The 24,739-nt window shown below is 41.2% G+C and overlaps 1 protein-coding gene across 1 annotated transcript in view; it reads right to left on the bottom strand.

The window, feature by feature from the left end:
- Positions 1-24,485, bottom strand: part of LOC139209618 (dedicator of cytokinesis protein 3-like) — a 47,063-nt gene extending 22,578 nt beyond the window's left edge. Inside the window, exons 1-14 of the mRNA XM_070839404.1 lie at positions 24,449-24,485; positions 17,130-17,213; positions 16,158-16,198; positions 14,101-14,156; positions 10,431-10,527; positions 8,681-8,829; positions 6,902-6,986; positions 5,549-5,590; positions 4,151-4,305; positions 3,881-3,962; positions 3,734-3,794; positions 3,481-3,628; positions 2,298-2,386; positions 173-298 (exon numbers count right to left, since the gene is read on the bottom strand). Coding sequence (XP_070695505.1) covers positions 173-298; positions 2,298-2,386; positions 3,481-3,628; positions 3,734-3,794; positions 3,881-3,962; positions 4,151-4,305; positions 5,549-5,590; positions 6,902-6,986; positions 8,681-8,829; positions 10,431-10,527; positions 14,101-14,156; positions 16,158-16,198; positions 17,130-17,213; positions 24,449-24,485 — 1,252 coding nt within the window. The remainder of the gene's footprint in view (positions 1-172; positions 299-2,297; positions 2,387-3,480; positions 3,629-3,733; positions 3,795-3,880; positions 3,963-4,150; positions 4,306-5,548; positions 5,591-6,901; positions 6,987-8,680; positions 8,830-10,430; positions 10,528-14,100; positions 14,157-16,157; positions 16,199-17,129; positions 17,214-24,448) is intronic.
- Between the last annotated feature and the right edge of the window lie 254 nt (positions 24,486-24,739).

The raw sequence follows: 24,739 nt of genomic DNA on the forward strand, positions 1-24,739 counted from the left end.
TTCACTCTTGAAGCCCCATCCTTGCTTTTTTACATCCTTCTTACCCCTCCTCCCTCATCTGATCTGTGACCTTCCCCTCTTTTCATTCCTCCAAGCCATCTGGCCTCTGGTCTCCACCTCCCCCCTGAACCTCTCTGTCCCCATTACCGCCTACTGCTCTTTGCCTCCTTACCTGGCAGGATGACATCTGGGAAACCCAGTTTGCGTGTGAGTGCCAGGGCCCTGTTGAACACAGCCTGGTTCTCCCGTCTGATCTGCTCCAGCTCACCCCGAAGCAGCTGCAGGGAAATTATGAGGCCTGGGGGGGGCAGGGGAGGGCAGAGGTGGGCATATATGTGTTTGTGTAAATGGGGGGGAAGAGGGCAAAGGAGGAGGTGTGGGAGGAAAGTGGAATTGAAGGAAAGAAAGCGGAGACAAAGATGAAGGGAAATGGGAGAGAGGAGGGACAGAGGGGTATTTAAAGGACATTAGTCAGAATGTGGGGGAGGAGAAGACAGACAGAGGAGTGGATGGAGAGACGTGATCAGAGCCAGGGAGAACAGAGGGAGGGAGGAGAGATGGTGTTGTGGAATTACGCAAAGAGGCAAAGGAAAAATATGGGTCCTGCTCAAATGTAGTGACAGATTTTTGTGAGGCATGAGTCATGTATCAAATTGTGAGATGCTCATAACAAGAGAAGTAATAGTGAATGAGGAGTGTTCACGCTGACAGTGAAGCTGTTGTAAAAAGTCCACACAGCAAGATCATTTAATACCAAACACACTTTAAATTAAAGGAACAGTTTTGACATTTGACTTTGATCATTCATTGGTTAGTTCATCACTGGAAAAATAATAAGCAAACAAATTTGAAAATCAATTCATAATTTATTTCATTTAATGAAATTTTTTAAACAAAAATGAAATTCTAAAATTCCCTAGTTCCAGCTTGCTAAATGTGAATATTTGGCTTGTTCTCACGGTCCCCTGTAATTTAAAATTAAATCTTTTGATTAGGCTCAGCTGGTCAGACAAAACAAGCAATTCGAGGACGCCACTCTCTTATTTGTTCTTTAAATATGAACCTACAGAGAGAAGTCTGTTAGCTTAGTTTAGGACAATTTCCATTTCCGGCAAAGAAATAGTCCCCTGACATAAACCCCCACCACGAAAAGTTATTACAGTTCTGTTTTTGTTCTGAATAAACAAACAAGATACCACATGCTAATTAATTAGCTTTAGAGGGTAGGCATATTCTTTTACTTTGGGACAGCGTCAGAATAGCTGTCTCTAATCTTTGTGCTAAGCTAACTGGAATGAGAGTGATATGAATTTAACTGAAAATGCCAAATGTCGAACTATTCCTTTAAATACCTGGAAAAACAAGACACTTAATCATATTGAAAAAAATGAAATCCTGTAAAAAAAAAAAAATCCCAAAACTAAAAAAATCTCAAACTATTTTAAAGCATTCTCATATTTGTTCATTTACGACATTGCCAGCAATAACCTAATATAACCAGAGATATATTACCAGTGTATGTAAATCTGTGACGGTTAAGAGATTTTCATCATCATTTTATCATTATATCATCTCATGGTATATATTGTCATATCAACCCAAGACTATTCACAGTGATGAACACTATATCATGACAAAGAATGTCTACTCAACAGACTTTGCTGGGCAGTTCAGTTCTCTGGAACTACTTTCTACCAAGGAACCGCTATAAAAACAGCCTGTTCACTGTGTCTACCAAAACATGTTGCTCTTATTATTTTCTTTAAAGATTATTTTTTTGCATTTTAATGTTTTATTGCAAAGGACAGATTGAGAGTGACAGGAAATACAGATGTGAGAGAGAGGGGGATGACGTGCAGCAAAGTGCCACAGGTCTGGACTGGAACTCAGGCCACTGCGATACAGACAAAGCCTTGATAGTACGCGCTCTACCAGGTGAGACACCAGGGCGCCCGGCTGTTGAATTTTCACATGTAATTTTTCAATGCTTTGAGGAAATGAAATTCCTGTCATCTCTAGTGCTGGGGTGGAGACAGAAAATCTGGGCAAAATACAGCCAAAAACTAGTGACTGATATGTGTATGTGCCATATCTATCTGCAGTCACATGACCTGCTGGCAATTGTGTTTGAGCAAGACCTGGACCCCCTATCTGCGTACTCACTTTGGATAAAAACATCAAATGCTGACTGCCTTTGACATTTTTCTTTGTAAATTCCAACAAAAAGAGGAAAAAGGTGCAAATGTAACCCCGGGGAGACCAAACAGGTAACAGATCTGTGGAGACAACATATTTACCATAGTTGGTGCTGGGAGCTGAGTACTTGGTGTTGGACTTGCGGATGATGTTTTCGTGTATCTGGTACCACTCGTGCTCATTGTTACATCTGGAGAGAGAGACAGTTGGGAACAGAGCACCCATTAGTGGGTCCAGATGGAGGTATCAGGATTTTGCGCATGGGGACTACATGAACAGCATGTGTCCCAGAGACGATTTCCTCCTGGAGAAAAGGTAGCAGCAGGGGGAGGTGCTATCAAGCAGCACATTAGCCCAAATGCACAGCTCACTAAGCAAACCTGACAGCCAGCTCTCTACCAGCCTTTTTCATTACTGTGGGCCCGTAGGCCCCTGGGATGGCATGGGGAAATGCACAGACTGGAGCGTTATAGGAGCCGACAGTTTGGAGGCAGCTCAGCACTGATTCACTGCTTGCTTTTTAAAGGGAAGCGCTCTTCGGCTCGGCAGAGAAATCCAATAAAAACGACAGCTTTCTATTCTCAAAATCTCTATTTTATACTGAGCTGTGGAGTTATCCTAAAAATACTACACTACAGAAGAATTTCACACAAAAGGGTGACAGAGTGTATGAATGACCTCTGACCTGGAGCGGACGCTGAGTAGGACATTGCGGACACAAGGAGACATTCTAGCTGTTGACTGACAAGAGAAATTGCTGAGCTCAGTGTTATTATTCTTTGTCCTCTAACTTTGCTCAATTATCTAAGTGTCATCGCTCTCAGTCTCTTCTCATCTCCTTCTCTGTGTCTCCCTCCTTTGCTGGGTTGGCCGGCATACAGGAGTGGCTCTCTGTGGCGAAGCCTAACAGAAGAAGCCAGATTCACAACATGCCAAGTGCCCCATCTCAGGCCTGGGGTGAGGAGCTATTGATTTTCCAGAGGACACTTCATTATCATTCTGGTCAAAACACACCAGGCATCAACACTGAAGCACTAGGTTGTCATGCAAGACATTTGCAGAACATTCACACACTCCCGCCTCACTGGTGTAGACTCTTTATCTCTCTTTCAAAAAGTACAGGAGCCATGCAAAGACCAAGCAATTACGCTGACAGGTACAGAGAAACGGATGTGTATACAGGCCGTTTTTATGATAATATTCTGTTTCAGACTTTCAAATCCCATAGGAATTCTTTTTTGGGCTAATAATAAAGACAAAGAAAAGCTCCACATGTGTACTCACGTATAGACTTTGAGCACAAAGTCCTTCTCCTCTTTGAGGTCTGTGATGGTGTGGAAAACATCACTCATGGCGAGAACAGCGCAGCCATAAGGTCGTCTATACTGCACGTGAGGCGGGCCTTTCTTTGAGTCGTTCAGCAGCATACGACCTGGAATCAAAAAGAGGGAGAACACGGCAAAAGAGAAACAAATAAATCAAAAATCTCTGTCGTTTAAGATGAAGAACATGTTTTTTCGAACTATATTTTATTTACCGGTTCTAATGACATGTGCAACAATGTACAGGTCTCTCTTCAAGTCTTTACTGCTCAGATCCTAAAGAGAAATGGGATGAAAATGTTAGCACAATGCTATGGGAGTTGAAACTTTTGTATTTCTATCTAGAAGGGAAAATGTGTTACCGTGAAGAGAGCACACAGGCGATCAACCTTCTCAGGATTCTTTGGTCCTCCATTTTTGTTCAGTTTCACCATGAACTTCTCACTACAAAAAAGCCAGTTCACAGTTTCAGAGTGTGTGTTCACCACAGGACGCATCAGTCAATCTGCTGGACGGAGATGGTGTGTGTATACATGTGTGTGTGTGTGTGTGTGTTTGCCCTTGCATGTATACAGAATGCTTCGTAGGATCCCTCAGGGCTGCGGTGTGTGCACTGCGATTCTTCAGCATACCTGATCTGTTTGGCCTCGCGAGTGTCGTACAGAAAGAAGAAGACGTCTGCATCCTCGCTGATGCTGTTGTAAGTAAAGCTCTTCAGATTGATGAAGAGATGGTGCGACACAGGGACACGGCAACCATCACCATGGCGCTGTCTCACGCTGTCACCCTAGGAACGAAGAGGAAATGACCGCGAACAAGACGGGTCGTTACTGCAAGCAAGGCCAAGTACCTGCCACTCACTGTATATAGATAAGCTTATTGAACAAATCAATACTGGGTAAGGGGTGAATACTTCATTGATATATGTCCTAGAGCGTATTTCATCCTGTCGCAAGTACATGCTCATTACAGTTGACTCAGTAGACATGCATGTTGCCTGCATCTAAACAAAGAAATGATGAATGAGTGATGGCTGCAGCTCAGGTGAATCTGAGAGGGAGTATTCCTGTCATATAAACTTCTGTGAATGTATGATAACTAACTATTATGAACTTTACAGCTTTAAATAACGTGTATAGTACATTTTTGTCTCTGTTGCTGCCAGTGTCCATATTAAAGGAATAGTTTGATCATTTAGGAAATATGCTTTCTTGCCAAGAGTTAGATGAGAAGATCAATATCTGCCTGTTAAATATGCAGCAGCTGGTTAGCTTAGCTTACCACACAGACTGGAAAATGAAAGGAAGCTGCTAATTTTACTCGCCAAAAGTAACAAAATCCATGTGCTAGCACCTCTAAAGCTCGCTAATTAACGTTATATCTTGTTTGTTTAATCTGTACAAAAGCCAAAGTGTACAAACAACATGTTGTGGTTTTAAGGGAGGCTAATTAGTGAGCTTAAGAGGTACATGTAGGTATATTTTGTTACCTTCAAACAGAGCGAGGCTAGCCCCCAGTTCCCAGACTTTGCACTAAGCTAAATTAACTGGCTGCCTGTGGTAGTTTCATATTCGAAAGTGGCATTAATCTTCTCATCTAACTCAAGAAAGCGACAGGCACTATTCCTTTAAGGCTTTCTCTCAATAAATATGAGCTCAATTTATTACAAGCATCTAGATGAAGAACTAAATCAGATTTTACATATCAAAAATAATGCATCCCTTAATGGAGTCAAGATGCAACAAGTCTTAAAACACATGTTTCCACACAAATGAAATTCAGTGGAGAGAACTGTCTGAAGTGCCCTCTGGGGCCATTTGTGAACACATCTTGGGGCATATGTGGTCCCCACGGGAATCAACCCTCACACACTGGCAGTGTTGGTCTGAGGGACTTATGGAGCTTGGCAGTGACACCCAGGACAATAATTTGGTGCAGAGAGTTTGGGAAATAAATGAGTGTTGAAGAGAGTGGCACAGAATGAAAGGTTCTAATGATTTTGCAAACAAACAGCTTTGAAAAGACTATACCTGGTTTGTGCTTTGCTGACCACAGTGTCTGCTGGATACATGCTAAAAAAGAACGAAGTTCAAAGGAAAGATGTCAGATCAGTCGGTCCATTCTTTACTCTTCCCACACAGCATTGAACTTATTTACCTTATAGCAGCTTCAGACACACACTACCTAAGCAAAGCCTCGGTCGGTGCTTCAAATCTGACAAAACTTCACCTACGTGCGTTGCCGAGTGGTTACACTACTGCTCCTGCGGCGCTAAAAGAAGCCCACATGAGGCAAAACGTGAGCATGTGGGAGAGGAGAGGACAAAGCCAGTATCGCCCACACACACCTCTCTGCTCAGCAGCCTAAAAGAACTCCTCTACTCCCCTACCTGAAGAGGTGCCAAGGCCTTGTGCCCTGCCAAAAACAAGCTCACTTTCATCGACAGAGTCAGGAGGATTTTTGGCAAGGCAGAGCCACGCTGTTGTTTCTGGACAGAGCATTTAGTGCACAAACATTCGGCGTGCAAAGCTGAGAAACATGGCAATGGGATAATGGGAGGCTGCGGGGCAGTTGGAGAGTGTTTTGATCAGCATATGGAGCTTCAACTACTGACCAGAAAGGATCTTCCTCCTAGATAACAGTCTCCAGCAGTAGATTTCATAACATCTGTGCTGTAATTGCATATTTCTAAAATTGGATCTGCTTCAGTAAGTCTCCTCTCTGCGTGTGTGTTTAGGTTTGAAAGTGCCATATCGCTAAAATACATTTGATGCATTACTTATTTATGGAAATGTGTCTCCAGTCTGGTTGGTGGTTCAAAGCAACCAAGACAAATACATGTAATTTATTTAAAAAATTATCAATAAAATATTCACGAGTATGTATTTTCCCATAGCCTTACCTGGGCCTGTCACTTTGATTTATGTCTGCATTGCTAGCTGGCAATCACGCTTGTGAGAATCACGTGCATGCAAGAAAAGGGACACACTCAATATGGCGGTAAGATAAGCATAAAGAACAGGTCACATGAGGCAGCTCCAACTGCTGAATCGTGCTCTCTCTCGTGAGTCACCTTCTTATGGATGATTTGATAATCGGTACATTCACACATCCCTACACATCCAACAACACATTCTTATATGCAAAACCAGGCTGTGCAATGAAAAAAGGGCACCCAGTGAGTAACAAAAAGGCTCATAGAGTGTAAAGATAGCATCATTTGAGTCATTGCAACAGATATACCTGTAGTGCTGTGCATGCTGCAGAATTGTATTAAATTGCATTTTTATGCTTCAAAGACTATGTATTTACTTTATGAATCTATTGTATTCAATAATTCATCATGCCAGGCACTGGTTCAGGAATAATACCAACCAACATACCAGTTTGTATAGCTCTGATATGCTGATCTGATCCGGATCCACCATTTCAAACTCTTTTCTGGGAACGAGGTCTAAGCCGAGGTGCCTGGTGAAAGAGGGATTAGGTATAAATAACAAAGACAACAATAAAAATGGCTCTGAATAGAGAAAAAAGAGCTTTTAAAAAATGAAGTCTAGAGTAAAACAGTGTCATATTGCTTTCAGTTAAGGTGTGTCACATATTGAGCTCAATGCATAAAATCTTGTTGTTCTTTTTCATTCTGAGTTTGTTTGTAAAGATAAATAAAAAATTCAATCATTCAATTTCTGGCAGAGAATTAGATGAACAGATTGATACGGTGCTCATGGCTGTATGGTAAATATGAAGCCACAGCCAGCAGCTTAGTTTAGCAAAAAACTAAGCTGCTGGCTAAAAAGATGGGAAACAGGAGGAAACAACAAGCCTGGCTCTGTCCAAAAGTTGCCTACCAGCACCTCTAAAGCTCATTAGTTAATATGTTACATCCTGTTTGTTTGACCCGTACAATTAAAACACAGTGCAAGTGTAAAAACGACTGTTTTACTGGGGGGGTGTGGAGGTAATGTGCCAGACTATCTCTTGGCTAAGCTAAGTAACTTCCTGGAGTTGCCACTGGTTGCCTGGCAACTAGTCTGGGCCAAGAGATGGTGGCAGTTAATGGTGGCGTATTTCTCAAAATGTCAGACATTTGCTTTAAGATTTAACTTACACATCACATGATTACTTTGTCAGTTATCATGGATTGTTATGCTGTAGCCTCACTAACCAGCAGTATTTAAAGTTTTTAAGTGTAGCTCCACCTCGACCAGCTGCAACATTAAAATACTGCTTATGCATTAATTCATCATTTCAGTAATGATGAATAGGATATAATATATCACTCCAAAAGGGGCAATTTTGCATAATGAGTGTTTTTGGCATCTTTGGAAACACTGGGATCTTGTAGTGGACAGCTTTTAGCTTTGAACAGCACTTAACCACTCAACATCAGAGACCCACCAAAGAGTCTGTTGGGATTAAAGAGGGTATGTACAGTACAGAAGTAAATGTATTTTGTTGCCTTACACCTCCGGTTCATGTTGCTGTAAATCAAACTGTAACCCTGCATTTAAACAAAATTATGCAGCCTCAAATCATGAAGTACTATGAGGACTACTTTGATCTTTTGACCATGAAATTAGATCACTACGGCCCTCATGTAAGTGTGAACTACACAGCCCTGATCTCAACATGCACGCTGAACAAAATACAGTGTATTTCAGGCACCACTTCTGAGTGGTTTTTACATTAACTCATATCATTCAAGCATGACACACACTAATGTTGACCACTCCACTGATGTAGGTAAAAGTGAACTGTGTACTTTTATGTGCAATTGTGCAATGAATCTTATATCAAACTGACAGATGGCCCCTCCACATAAAGCCGGGCTGGAGCCCTCACATCTTTATCTCTGTTATGGATGCCTGTCACAGCTCAGCTGGATGGAGTTTGAAACTGGTAACAGAGAGAATATGGCTTTACAGTTCCTCCAGGGGGATGTGCATTGACTTTAAGCCGCTTGAGATTCGCTCATCTGCTAAATGACCATGAAATTACATCATAGAGGATGCTATTACGCACCCACTCATTTGGTATTGTAGATCTCTCCAGTGCCAAAGAAATGTGGTATTCTTTGGTAGCCAACAGTTAAAATCAATGTTTGTTGTAGTGCGTGCCCACTCTCTCTATGCAATGCACTCACAACAGACGTAACTCACTCATTGCCCCAGTCAAGCCGTACGGTGATGTGCCGCTTGATCTCACGAGTCTGGTCCTGGGCGAGGTGACCCTGGATCAGCTGCCGACGCAGGTCGATGAGCTCATTCATCACATGGCGCAGCTTATGGAACAGATCCACCTTGTGTTTCTATTGAAGCAGCCAAAAAAGACTTCATTAGGATATGTGATCTCCTCCTGCTGCAGCATTTATGAACAGACTATTAATGAGACACGTCCCAGATTTTACCTGATGTCATCTGTTGTATAGTAGTACTCAATAAGTACAAAGATGGACACTGAGGAAAACAAGTCTACATGCAGGTGGTTGTCTGATATCCAAATCTGGTGCTTTATTTTATATTCTGTTAAAGTATGACCAAGACAAAAATCCCCCTCTAACCACACGCTAACCACATCTGCCAACCTGTGAAGGTAGCAGTAACAGTATGTGTTGCTACAGAGATTTAAAGCCCTCTGGTTTTGTTAATGAAAAAAAAAATCCCTAGCAAGTCTGAGCTGACCCTGAGCTCACGGTAATGAATTTCATCACCATTTCTCATAGGCCAAGGACGACACTTTTAATTCAGGCATTTTCTGTTCTCCCTAATGGTATGACAAGTCCACATTACCACCCAGGTTTGTTTACATAAATGCAAAGATTAAGCGCTGCCACAATGCCCATGTAAATTTAATGAGGATAAACACTGCATGTTATCAAAGGCTGGTAGCTGCTGAAAAACAAAGATTTTTGTCAGGGTTGATGAGCCCTTTCAGACATTTATTCTGCGGGGCTAATTACTTACATTATAACAGATCCACAGTTATGCTTAGGCCATTGCTCCCTGAAGTAATACCATGAATTGAAATTGGCAACAATGAGGTGAAATGTATCAACATCTAGCCAATGCTGCATTCTATTATTATGGATACAACTGTGGCAACATGGCCCATATCACACAGGGGGTGAGCACCAAAACGAGCACTGTTAAATCAGCGCTTCACATTAGTCGAGCTTCAGAGGAAGTTACATCACCACACCAATGCCTCGGGCTCCTTAGTTGCTCAGAGCATGAGCAGTCCTCAGTGAGAGGTTATGTAAAAACTCGCTGCCAGCTCCGCAACATATCCACTCAGCTCCAAACTCAAAACCCTACCAACCACTTCTGCCTGCCCCCTCGACATGTAGCAGGATTAAGGATGCTTTAGGTTTCAGTAATCACTTTTGCTCGGCAAGTAAAGGCTGACTGAAGGTGGCGAGCAGAGCTGGATCTTAAGATGATGCAGAAACTACGAGAGGCAGGCCAAGATCAATCAATGGCTGAATGACACAGCATGAAATTGCATACGACAGGTCTGTAGGCCATTATCTGTGACCAACCACCATTTCTGTTCCTACATAGATAGTATATGAGCATGTAGGGTGACAGTCAGAACGACATGCTATGGGGAAATATCTAAAGGAGTTGTCACTGTATGTTTGGGCTGTATCTCAGGCTATTCACCACTCTTGCTGGCAAACCTTATACTAGGTGTTGCATTTGGTGAAGGGGGGGAAAAAAACATAGTGGAGAGCTTATTCTATCAAACCACTTTAGGAGGATGCAAATGAAATAACAGTGGATGCAATTTGGTTTTGCAAATGTGTTTTTTCTTCTAACTCCTCTGGAAATCTTGGTTGGGTTAGATCCAGTATCACACTTAGTGCTTAGTGTTTTCTGTTGAGATGTGCTATAATATAGTGTTACTGACCACATAGAGCTGCTTCCACAAGACACCCCATTCCTGCAGTGTGGAGGTGGTCTCTGTGATAATAGGGTCCTCGAGGGGCACCACCGTCTCGCATAGCCTGAAGGAAAACAAAATGTACATGAATGTGAGTGGACACAAAGACTCACACACACACAGATATCCGTGTTGGGCAGTAATGCACTGGTTTGTCACACACTATCGTAATTACCAATGCAAATAAAAATTGAAATTCAGTAATAACATCACAGATACTAACCCCAGTAACATGCCGTTACTTTGATCATTTAGGAATCAGCTTGTTTGTTTGCTGATTGGTTGATATCAGTTTGGTCTTTGTGCCTTTGCTGGACAGACTTGTCCGGTGTTGCAACATATTTGGCGACTCTTTAGATTCTGTGACGCGTCCTGATATTCTTAGCCTAAACCTAACCCTCATCACCTCATGCCTAAACCTAACCAATCTGACCGACACTGCAGGTCACAGAATCTGATTTGCCATCAAACACACTGCATCAAAGATACACTTTGCACCATATTCTGTGAACGTCATAAAGGCGACCATAGGTGGCGCTGTTGCATAGATTTTACTTCATATACGTAAGTGATTGTTGCTATTGATGTTATTCAATCTTTAGCCCAAGTACATGACAATATTAGGTGCTGTGAGTGTTTCTTAAATTTCCAGGCACAGTCGGATCACGACCTCATAGCTTTCATGATCACATTCATAGCTGCCACTTGTATAAAGTAACATAAACACAACAGCACCCCCTGCAGATGCACTTTACAGTGATCACAGAATATGATGAAAGCCCAGGAGTTAGCTTTATGCTAGCTTGGAGCCGTGGCTGGAGGTGTGGGGACAAGGTTAGCCACAACCAAAGAAGAAGAAACGCACCTCCCAGAATCTCCAAAGTTGTCTTTTTGACATGTTGTGGTGGGTCGTCTTCACTGGCTTGCTAATGTTCCTCTGTGAGTCATTGGGGCAATGAGGGAACAGTAAGCTTGCTTTTGAAGGTCAGTGAATGCCTCCACACCATAAGCATTCTGTTTGTTTAATCACAAGGTCTCTTTTTCTATTTCTACATATGTTTAATAGAGAAGATAAAACATGTGGGTATGGAGGATTTGACAGAGCTCAGCTTAGTAACTGAAAGAAGAGTAATGACTAATCTACCCAACATCTTTGCTGTTTTGTTGAATAATTGTTAAAGTGAAGCAATGTGTAAATGATTACGTTTTCAAGTATCTTCGCCAGCACTGACAAATACACAGCCAAACAAAACCACATACATATATGTCACTGCTTGAAGCCAGCTTTTTAAAGAAGTAAGAGCTATGAAATGATAAAGAGCTCATATCATGAGGAGTAATGAGATTTTCTCTGGCTACAGTTAAGAACGGGTGTGGAGCACTCCAGTAAACACCACAACACACATCCTTCCCGTGTGACCACATCCATAGTGAAAGATTAAACCAAAGGTTGGATCTCTTGTGACACTTGTATAGATATCTGGCCTGTTATCTTTTATAGTGTATCACTGTTTTTGCAACAAGGGAGGCATCAGCATTACACACTGAGTCTGGGTGATTGTCTGCAGCAGGGAAGCTCTGGGAGAACTACTGATATGCAGTAGGTGTGTCACCTCATTAACTCCATCAAACACCAAAGCAGACTTCCCAAAGTGCAACTCCTGTATAATAATGTCAATTTCCAAGTCTGCACTTTTAATTGTTTGAGTGCAAACGAGGGTCATCCTGCTATGTGGTAGCTCAACTGGAGGTTGGTGATATAACAGCAAACTCCCAGTCCACACTGAGCCACAGATCCCAGGCCGCAGATTTAACATCCATGAGTTCAGGCTGATAAAGAGCTCTGCTGCCTGCTTTTATCTTCGCCTTTATTCTGGCCTCTACAGCCATAGCCTGCTATTGTGATGGGAACTGAAGATGACCATTGTGTGTACACGTGTGCGTGAGAGTATGTGCATGCATGTCAGCAGCTGTCTGGTGGTAATTCTCTTGAAAATTGGATTGTCACAAATCGTCCTGCTCTGATCAGTTGATGGAGCTGTATCACACACATATATAAACACATATATAAATGAAAATATAAACAAAGGTCTGGTGACTATGGATCAGTGGGGAGAAACCACTGCTGATGTATAAAACAGGTTTTTGATATTTTGAGCTCCCCTCCTACATTTAATGTCATGTGCTGCACTTAAATTTAACTTTTATGTAAAAGGTGTTCCTTCACTCTTCACTATAGAGTTTGACTGACAGTGGTCAGAAAATCTAGTTATGTGTACTCAATGAATGTTGAAGTATATCATGATTTAGTACAGTTGGTAGTAACAAGGCAAAAGGGAGACTTTAGAGGCTATAAGTAATGACAAAGACTTTTTGGCAGAATTACTTCACCAATCAGATGTAAATTCTGTCAATCCAACTTTGCCATAAAGACATCCAGCTCCCTGGTGTGCAGCACTGCCTTGTGTGGTCTAATACAATCAAACATATTAAAGGGATTGCTTTATCGTCCAACAGCCAACCAAAAACTGGCCGGCCAACACAGTCTCAATTGTTTTTGAATGTATTCATCTTTAGACTTTTTCTATGAGACATACTTTGTGTGCCCTGAGACAGTATGATCTTCATGTGAGAAAAACTGTAAATCTAAAAACGTATATGTGGAACTGCAAATCTATAACTGTATTTGTTACTAGAACTGAATATACAGATCTTTCCAGCATTATCACATATATGCACAGTGGAGGTTAGTATGAATTTTTGAATCTTGTCAAGTTTCCTAATATTTGCGAGCCTCTATAGTACATTTGTAAAGCTTTGCTGTTATTATGATAAGTAATTAGGAATACACCAATCCCATTTTGACACTGAATCAATATTGATGTCAAAACTGATCTCAATTACTGTACTGTGTCGACCATGACATAACTGATCCACATTAAAGCCCCTGAAAACGTATTTGCAATTCAAGTATTTCTCCACAACATTACATATTCATGCACCAATTACAGTTAAAGTTTGTAAAAAATCTTAGTGGTTATTCATCAAATTAATGTTTTTAATATTTAAAACTCTTGCTAATCTGCCAAGACTTTGCGAGTAACATCAGCAAAATAACCCACAACAGTCATTTTAATTGAAAAGTTGCTGAACTCTGGTTGGTTCACGAAAATACATGACATCACCTTTTCCCCACAGAGCCCCGTCTACTTCAAACCAGAGAGAATAAAAATAAAAACATAAATGCAGAAATCTCTTATGTAAAATGACCAGATCAGTTCCAACAATGAGAGAATATTTTGTGTTCATGTAGACGCCATCGCTTGTAGTAAAAATATGATTGAAAAAAGTGGTTTTCAGGTCCTTTAAATAAAGCATCTTGGCCAGTCTCAATATAATGTCTGTGTTTCTGCTATCTGTTACATTCATTCAGTCACAGTGGGCCGCCGACTCAAAATGCCGAAAAGCTGAAAATGCAGCATATCTGGGCATCGAAAATTATGTGCTACTCTAGCAACCTTATTTGTTTTTGATTTGTTTTGTTTTTTTACAGTATGTTGATTGACATCTCTGGGTGGGGTACACACACTAAATCCCAGAACAAGCTAAATTAAAAACACTTTAGCATACAACTTACCCTCTGTTGGTCACTGTTGATTTCTTCAAGTGGACATAGCTGACTGGGAAAATGCCCTGTGGACAAAAGAAGTAGCAGAGATGTTACTAAGTGTGACAGGATTATGTTCTTAATTCTCCTGCAACACGTAACCAAAATGTACAGCACTGTGTTATGTTTGTGTTATTATCCAGAAGAACCTAAACTGTGTTGAGTACAGCAACTGTAAAAAAAAGAGATTTTACAATTCTGCTGGGGACACGTTGAAGGAAATGCAAGATCACACTTCCTTTGTTCGTATTTTGTCGATTTCTGCGTCGCTGTTGCTGATATTTTCTGCCATGCAAAGAAAAAAAAGATGCGAGGGCCATACTGTTTGCACACACTACAGAAACGAGAGGCAGAGCAACGTGCAGGAGACCTATTGTGGCTTGGCTTAGCAGGGGAAGGGCATGAGAGACTGAGTGGTGCCAACTGCCACCCTTGCAGTTCATCTTTCTTATTCTAATCTGCCAGATGTGAAGAATTGGCCACAGTGAGCACAACTAATTCTCTCAGCACAGAGAGAGTATGGGGGCGAATGAATGTGGGCTGCGGAGTGCATAACAAAATGGAGGGGTGTTAGTAAGAACTGTAAATAGCTGATGAGAGTAGAGAAGGACAGCATGTAGCCACTAACACCTACATTTACCAGGACTGGACAGCTTTTGTGCTTTCTTTAAAACATCCCAGCAGCATCACATAACACTTCAGCTTCTAACATTCCCGTTTGAAGCAGAGTGGACGTACAAAATAGCCAAAAATTACCTGCTGCTCTTTGGTTTCTAATAATATATCTGGTATCTGTGTTTCTGCTTATGTTAAAGCTGTTTGTATCGTGGATATTCAAACTTTCAATCTTGGTTCCCCAATGACTCTCCAGCTCTGCTAACGTTACAGGTTACCGAGCATGGAGTCATAAACATCCTTTACTGAACAATCAATCCTATGAGAGGCAGATGTGTTAGTCATATATAATAACCACTTACTGCAGTGCAGAGTATCGATCTCTGTCAGCAGTGATGGTGCTGTATTATTCTGAGTTCTTCACCTGTGGTCTCTCCTTACTGAGCATTGCGCAGAGGATTTATCATAATGACGCTGCATGAATGCTCTGAACTGAAATGTTTGGATTCAGTCGCTCCATCCTTCTTTGTGCCTCGATCAAAGACATAACGCCACAAGTGTGTGCTGCATCTGTCCTGCAGATGTCACTGAAGAAAACAATTTGTGTTATGGATGATAACTAAATTGGTTTTTTAATAGCTTTTTTCTTTTTTCGGTATAATGACTGGTTTCCAGATTGCTAATTGCACCATCTGCTGGCTGAAAGGAAACAAAATTAGGAGTTTTCTAAAGAAAGAAAACAGAAAACAGCACAGTGATAACACAGCATGGTGGGTCCATGATGCTCTGATGATCTGTAAAGTGCCATACAGTGCCGGGCATGTGCCTCATACCATGGTGTGCTTTATACCCACCTAATGCACATATAGTGTATCTCTTTTTATTATATTAGCTTAAAACGGTGTCTTCATGAAAGCACCTCTGGAAATACAGGTCAGGAGATTTCTATTTTTGCCAACTCAAAGCTCTATTCAATAAGTTAATCAGTCATTAAGGTCTTTGTTGTCGAGACGAAGTTATTTCTGGGATGCACATCTCTCACATCACATTATCATTCACAAAATGCAGTGATCTTTGATAAAACGTTCATGAGGAGACTACTTTGAGTCACAAGGCAAATGATTTTACAGATGTTTTGGTGACTCTTCATTTGTTTGATTTACTCTTAGTTAATCCTATATTAAATACTGGTTATCCAGCATTTTCTCTAGTTAAAAGTCTTTGAAATATGCTACATTATTAATGTGTATATAGACATTTATACCAAATAGTTTTTTTTTGTGCTTCATATATGAGACAAGTGACACATTTTATTCAGTCTCAGTGAATTTAAATGCAGAATACTATTGAATGTAGCCTGCAGGAATCAACATATTGTCAAACCAGTAATTTGTGTATGTGGATGTAATTACCTTGATAGAAGGCTTCTTGGTGGAAAAGCCTCTGTACCAACCTGAAGGAAGAGAAAAGTGCCCTTCAGAAAAGCCCATTACCTCACAATGAAACGCATGACTGTACACAGTATGTACCTCTGCTGTGGTACATGGTTACATGGTACAACAAGCTGGAGGAGAAATTAAGTTTTTTGTTTTTTACCAAATAAACTTTCTCCACAGTATTAACATTTATTATTATTATTTCATTTTATCACATTAACTAGCATAACTCAGCCCATAAAACAGCTTTCACAAAATGATTTAAATATACGTTTTGATTATGTGGATTCTTTGAAGTCAGTTAATCTATTGGCCATGAAATAGCAAACACATCCGTGACAGCAGTAACGTTAGCTGGGGTTCTGTTAGCTAGCAGTTAGCTGAGCTAGATGGCAAACCAGTTTAATGGATAAAAATGATGTCACTGGCACTACTGAAAAAAGTATTATGATGACATTATAACAAATATTGAGAATTGAATTGAATATTTCAATTATTTGGTTGTTTGTTTCAAGGATATCTTAAAACTGAACTAACTAGTAACATGACTTCTATTTTCCCTGTAACTAGTACCAGCATACATGGTTCTTAACAGGAATCTTCCTATAAATTTATAAGCAAATTATGGACTTGAAGTTATGAAGTTTTATTTCTCAACATAAAGGTCTAAATGCTGTTTCAAAGCCTCCACATGCTGCTGGGAATATAGTTCTAGTGGAGAAATACAGAATTCTTATTAATCTGTTTGGCCTAAAAGTAGTCAAATTTAAATACAGTCTAAAAAGACTTTTTCACTGTGGTATAGAAATTAGCTAAAAAAAAAAACCAAACCCCTCGATAAGGAGGACACTGGGTAAAAGTGACTACAACACAACAGCAGAGTTGACTATTATTTGCATAGAACACATAGTAATTGTGCCTATTCATAGGAGATCTGATTGCCTTTACCTTCACTCTTCTCCAGAATCTGTACAGTTTCCCCAATCTCCAGGACCAGGGCCTGACATATTGGTGACCGGAAGTTGCAGATCACTGTGCAGAAAAGGAGAAAAAAAACAAAAATGAGACAAAACTGCTGAAAGAATATTTGACCTTGTAGTAGCTTTATATTATTAAGTGTTGACTGTCAAGGGAAATTACACTGCGGATAAAGATCTATGTGTGGTTTCATCTTTGTGACCTTTCATTAAGCGAGGTGCATCAGGTGCTGTGTGTCCACCCAGCATGTGTTTTGGGGTTGTAGCGGGGCTTTTAATAAGCTGTTTAATGCAAGCATCTAAACACAGTGTCACACAGGAACTACTGCTTAGCAAACTGTAAACAAGCTCCCACCCTGAAGTGGGTAGTCATTTTAATAGGCAATTAATTCTTAAGCGTCCTGATTTTTGTGCAATGTTAAGTTAATTGAACTGTCTCCCAGAATAGAGCCCACACAAACTGGTAAGTATTATGGCTAAATGCTGCTTTATCATAAGTCAGTATTAGCATAAATCTTCCATGCCACCTTTCCTTTTGCAGCATCTTTGACCGTACACAGAAGCATCTGTGACTCAAACCCTGATTAAGAACACCATTATGCCTTAGGGGATGGATGTTACATTAAAGGTCTTCACAATAAGACGGCCTCTGGAGCTTGTTTTTATCTGTGCGGCATTGCAACATGAGCAGTATAACATACAGTATACAAGCCTCAGTAAAGGCAAATTTGTTTAATAACGACAGGGCTCCACTGATGATTTTAAAAACCTACAAATGGTGGCCCTTCAAGGAGAGTTTGGTGTGAATCATTATGCTAATGAACTATCCAGGGGACCCAGTGAGGGGGAGGAAGAGAAGGAGGGGCTTGGGCTCGGCTGCGTTGCCTGTTTGAGGGTAACACGTGCTCAGTTCCTGTGCTCAGGTAACTATGGCAACAGATCATCCACAAACTGGAGGGCTTTCTTCACTGTAACTGCTGCAGGGATCTGGGCATTTTAAAATGGCAAGATTATGGATGCTGCATGGCACTAGAGTTCAAGTCAAGCATATTGGGCATGTATTTGACAGAGAGAGATGGATAGATTTAAAGAGCCTCCTTGTCACCTTTTTCAGTCTGCCTCGGGCCCTTTTCCAGCCAGGGCTAAGTATTTCCCATTTGTGAGCCCTGTTCTTTAATAGCCTCTATTTCATTTGAATTGCAAAACCTGCACTCACACCTTTTGAAAACTCTTTAACGGAGGCCACGTCAGAACAAGATGAGATTGTCATGTTCGAGAGAGATGGGCACATCGCGCAGGCTCATATTTTCATAGTCCGCCCTCACAAAACCTCCAAGCTGTGTAAACACTCTTTCATTGTGCCTAAAAGCTGCGGAGCATTAGCATATCCTCAAAACATAACCAACAAAATTCATCTTTAGACTTCAACATGTTGAACGTAGGATGTTGGAAGGACTGACGGGACAGGCAGTAGAAAATGTTGGCAAAAGTGGACATTTCTACTGAGCAACAGTATATCAGTCCAGACTGTCCCTCTATTTAGTTGCATTCATACTCCACATGGCATCTTATGGCCGATTGTGTAACCAGTAACTCACTGGTGGGAATTATAGGGCTCGAGCACAGGAGGAGATTCCTGCTGTTCTCCACTTTCCTCTCACCTCACCTCCATTGTTCCATGTATGACACATATGTAGGTCACCCCATCCATAACTCACAAACCACATGCATTAATTTACTCATTAACTATCAAACACATATGTGAAATTTTGTGTTTCTGGTGTTCGCCAGCTTTTACAAAGGTGCCATGTCCTTATCACCCATCCACAGGGGGAAAGTTTTGCCTGCACAGAAATAAATTACCCAATTTTAATCTTTATCTTTCTCTCTTTCTCTATCTTTATCTTTATCCGGCTGGTCTAAGATAATTAAGCCATTCAAGTATCTTTTTTATTTTTAAGACTGTTCTATTTGTTTAGGGTGTTGCAGATTTAATCCGATCTTTGTTTCAAAAGATTTCAGTATGAAGTAAAAGAGAAAATAAATATAAAGGCCTCAGATTGGGTTGTCAGAATTTATATTCCCCACATTATGACACCACAACACTTGAGTACAACACTTGAATTCATCAGTGGTCTCAAAATGTACAGCTTTTACAGTAGAGATAAGAAGTTTTTGGAAGTGGAAGTGGAAACCTTACAACATGATGGGATTGGACTCCTCATCAGGATTTCTGGATGTGACTTTCAGCTCCAGTTAAAGCAAAGTGAAAATGCTGAGAAATGCGATGCCTTGTCAAAAATAATTATCAACATGAGCAAATGAGTGAGCATGCAAATAGCTGAATAACTCCTCCAAAAACTAGAAAGTGATTTTCAAAAAACGTAACTTTAAGTTTAAGATAGATGTTTCATTTTGATTTCAACAAAAGATTTTATACAAAATAAACAAACTGAAACAACATAATAGACGTTGCTTTATCAAACGGAGCAGGAAAAAATCTTATATCATCTGCCCCCTACATAAATGGTCTATCAAAAATGGTCTGCCAAAGCTTTTAACAACCTTTAATGCGTGTGTGTGCTTCAATGCCCACATCAGAACACACACAGCCACTGACAAAAGAGAAATATTAGTCATCAAGTTCATATTGTTTAATTATTTGGTCTGTCAAAATGTTCCTAAATTGAATAATAGTTGGACATTATTTAAAATTATTCCCCACTGAATTCCACAGTTTGACTCCACACACTGAAATGCACATCTGATTTAATGCAGTATGTAAACACTGAATTTTAATTAGACTTCCTTATGTGACCATCATCAGCTGATCTTAACACAAAAAACCTACTGTAAATTTTCAGGAAATAGTAATAAATCAGTGAATTCAGTTAGTTCAGTCTGTTCCCTTGATCTCCCTTGAATATAATTTCTATTGCCCTCTTCTGTAGCATAATAGAGTAGATTTATATCAGTTGTAATGTGTTGCCCCACATCGGCAACTAGTTTGGTAAAATAATTTAGAAGTAAAGCATTTCAAGCTCCCTACAGTCCAACCAAGACAGCCAAGCAGAACTATAACCTGTAGCCAGGCCGCTTTCATTACAAAGTAATTAAAGTAATTAAAGGATCAAACATTGATTTTTTACTATGTATTGTAAACAGGCAAAGTATAATCTTGAAGCACACGACACTCTCTATTTCCAGTACCAATTTATTCTTCAGAAATCTACCAAAAGTTTTAACAGCCTGAAAACAGTTTCTCAACAATCCACTTCTCTGTGTTGGCGTGAAGTGCGAACAGAAGCTGGAGTTGATTTTCACCACCAGCAGCTCATGAAGGACAAAAGTAGCAATATTCCTGGATTTAATTATGGAATAGTTACACCATTGGAGGAAAATCACCCAGTGAGTATCAAGCGTCGAGCACGTGTCTGTGTAGAAAGGTTTGTCTTGTATCACAGGCACAACTGTGAGTTTCAAATGTGCTCAAGTCAGGTTTCTACGCCTTTGCCATCTGCAATGTTTCCTGCAATGACATCGTAGCTGCTCATAAAATGTGCAAACAGACAGAAAGTGTTCGCTTAACACTCAGTAGAAAGCCAGTCAGCGGTACATAAGACCAGTGTGTTTGGGGGTGACCTTTGACCTATTTCTCTTGTTTAGTCATCACTGTCCTGTTTCCTGTCACTCTCTGCAATACTGCTCAGATGAAATGTAATGATGTATATAATTAGTTTGTGTTTTCTTATAGTCAAGTAATGTCCAACACGTAAGCTATGATTTGTTTAAAAGAAATATATTGTTCTATAACAATAGATGAAGTGAGACTAGTATCACCTTCCAGCGTAAATGCTATTACATGCTGCCATGCCTTGAAAAATGTTTTTCCTCTATACCTAATAAAGTGACGCTTAAAACACAGCATGAGTGGCCTGATGGCTGAGCTTTACAATCAGTGAGAGACGTACAGTACATATCTGTACAATGGCCCACAGGGGGGAAATACTCTGCAGAGAAAGCCTGTCATTAAAAAGCTGCCACTTCAACAATAACCACTATTATAGCTTATCAACTGTCTGCTATTTTTCAAAACAGCTGAGCGCTAATGGCACCACTGAACTGAGAAACATTTTATCTAAGAGGATAGTGTGCTCATATAAACTGCAGCATTGAAATTAAGTATGTTCTCGGGTTGCTTAGTCCTCTTAGTTCCAGTCTTAATTATGACGGTTACAACTGAAGCTGAACCGCTTAAACCATTCCAGTGATGCGGTGTGAGCATGTGGACCATGAAGGTCCTGCTTTCCTGGCTCGAGTAGTCCTGTCCCAGATCCAGCTAAGTTGAAAATTACACAACGATCTTTGGGCTTCGCCCACTGAGTCATGTTGCTCAGCACGACTTGAATGCACACTCACTTACTGACACATTACTGCGCTGAAGTCTTGCTAACCCAGGGATTTCTGACACAGAGGCAGAGGAGCATTTTACCATAACTGATGCCAAATCAGTGCCACAGAAATGTATGCTACCCAGCTGCAGCAGTTTGTGTAGCTGGGAGTTGATGACCTTACAATAAAGCACTTTCAAATATCCAGGTAAATGGCTACCACACATGCAACTAAAGGCATATTTATTGTGCTGATGTGAGTGTCAGCTAAGTTACAGGAAACTATAGAGCTACTGATCCAGTTCCTGTGATGAATCCAAAATGACACTGAGCAACTTTCCACTGCGGATGAGATTAAGGGTTAAAATCATGGCTAAAACCACGAAGAAATGCTACTTTGGGCTACATTAATCCCTCTAATCCCACTCTCAGCTGAACATTAGCTGTATCTTTTGTTCCGTCATGAGCCCGTTTGATCCTAGAGCTGTCCATTTCAGATAATGGAGGCCTAGTCTGCTTGATTATTTCATGCACTGCTACAGTAGTTTGTGTCTGAGCCACGTCCATGTGGCCGCAGATAAAGCCAGCTGATTCATTCCACTCTCTCTCATGTGGGCAGGTACTGACTTACAGTCAGAGCTCGTTCCAATAAAAGTGTAAAGAAATTCTCTCAATATCGCTGCTTATGAGAGAAATCCATCAGTGACTCATTTCCAAACAAAAGAATGAAAAAAAAAAAACATTCAACTCGCAGAAAGAAGCCATTTCAAGAAGACCGGACTGAGGGTTGATTAGTGAATTACGAGTTATAACTTTAATATTTATCAAATTTGTACAATTTACGACCTCACAATTGGCTTATATTTTGTTTTTATTGCATAATGAGTATTTACTTTTGGCTACTTTAGACATTTTACAGCCTAATTATTGACGGAGGCACAGAACAAGTAATTATAGATTAATTGGTGATTAAAGCAATCATCAGCTTTAGTTCCAGGGTGGGAAGAGTTGAGCAGCGCTACAGTACATTCAATCCAGGCCTTCGCTGCCACTCTACAAGTGATTCTAAAACTAATCTTATTTCCTGCAAAAACACAACCAAGAACAAAGTAATGAATAAGCAGCGACTCTGAGAAAGGCATTAAAGGTTTGATGGGGCGGTCTCCTGTGTAGATGGAGCCCGTTTGGAAAACACAGGAGAGAAGAGTCTTGGTTTTATATCAGTGTATGGGAATACTGGTGGGAGACGATGTACGGGCGATGACAAAACTAGCAGATAAGATGCAAACTGGTGCCACATATAACACAGATGAGAGGAAATGAGAACAGGCTATGTTTGGGAGCTGCACTGACTGTAAATGTAGCAGGCCAGCAGCGTGGGCTTCACTTACAGGGAAGAATATTGAACTTAGCATGTCAGCACGCTATCTGAGGTGAAGAGGGGAGCTGACTGGAGTAAACTGGGCTGTGTCTACCCGGTACAGTATGTACACAGCGGCGGTGCTTCCCCGCGTTTCAGCACCGCGGACAGATCCACATCCAGATTTCAGCACCGACGGAGGCTGCGCCGAACTGTTGCTTCACCACACTGAACTCCCTGTTTTTCCTGCCTCACCCCCCCTCCACCCCCACCCCCACCCCTAGTGTATTTTTGCTTGAAAATGACCTGCAGTGATTCTACGATGGATGGATGGATGGATGGATGGATGGATGGATGCACAAACGCTTACTGTACAGCCACTAGAAGTGCAGATATGATGGTGGATTGCCATCGGGGCTCTCCCCCTGCAGTCTTTATGAAACCATCATGACAAATGCGTCCAAACAAAGTGTTTATGTGTGGGCGTGTGCGTGTGGGGGTGGCTGCGGGTGGTGGTGGGGGGGGTATCATGTGCGAGCCAGCATAAGTAGCCCTGCAAGTAAAAAGCTGTAGAGCATCTGGACATGACTCATTCCCCCTAATGAAACCCCTCTATAGTATAATCATACGCTGTGGACACTTGCCGTGGCCGTGGGGTTCAGCAGTCAGCTTCTAACCACCGTAGGACGCCTTCTGGCCTTATTGTTGGAGGATTTATTTGAAAAGTCGCTTTGACATTTTTTTTTTTGTTTTGTTTTTTTTCCCATAAAAGTCAAATCTGAAAGCTGATCTTTCACTGGACGCTGTCACCTCCTCCTCGGGGTCAAAGTGCACACACATGCAGTGTGTGTGTATGTGTGTGTGTGTGTGAGAGAGAGAGAGGGGGGGGGGCATGTACAGTGTGGTACAGTGCAGCCTCGTTGCAGCAGCAGCAGGGCAGTTTTCTCTCTACAGGTAGACTCCTGCTTCACTCCAGCCTACACCTGTTGGAGGGACGCAGTCACGATGCCCCCTCGTGGTTTCAACACGAATCGCGTTTTTTTTTCTCTCCCCTCCTTCTCCCCCCTCCAGATATGCTCACAAGAAGAAAAGGATGAAATGCTACATTGACGCATTTTTGGGGGGGTTTTGTTTGTTGGTTGTTGTTGTTGTTGTTGTTGTTGTTTTGTTACACGACCACAAAACTAAGCGAGTGGGAGCCTGATTCAAAGCACCGCCTGCGGTTGTGTACAGACTGCGATAGCATCTATAAGGTGGTGGGTTGTAGGCTGGATCATCCCACGCAATTTCCCTTTCTATGCAGTCACTGGCCTTGTATATCAGCCATTATAAGTGTATGTGTTTTTCATAGGGTGTAATGGGCATGAGGAGGAGGGGGGGGGGACGCGCTGGATGGCGTTTGCGGGGTGTCGATGAACAAAATTGGGTGTTTCTCATGCAAAAAAAACTGCCATCACAACGCTGCCTCATTAAAGTCAATTAAACAGCCAGAAACCAAACGCCGTAAATGAACAATAAAGACGGGTGCAATTGACTCACCAACTCCGATTTTCTCCTCTTCCGTAGGTATCCACATAATTGGTTATTTTCCCTCCGGTAGAGCAAGCCACATTATGTCGATATCGTGAGATGATGCTGCTAAAAAAAAAAGAGAGCTGAAGGCTACAAATGATCCCGGCTGCTCATACATGGGACTACATGTCTCGGCCGGAATCAGGATCCTGACGTCTGTGTGTGCAGGAGGGAGGAAGGACCATCAAAGCCTCAATATCTCCGCTCTATTATTATGTCCCGGCGTGTGTCTCCAGTCTGATGCAGTCTCCGTGTCCA

Source organism: Pempheris klunzingeri, chromosome 11, assembly GCF_042242105.1.
Source record: "Pempheris klunzingeri isolate RE-2024b chromosome 11, fPemKlu1.hap1, whole genome shotgun sequence".
NCBI lineage: Eukaryota > Metazoa > Chordata > Actinopteri > Acropomatiformes > Pempheridae > Pempheris > Pempheris klunzingeri.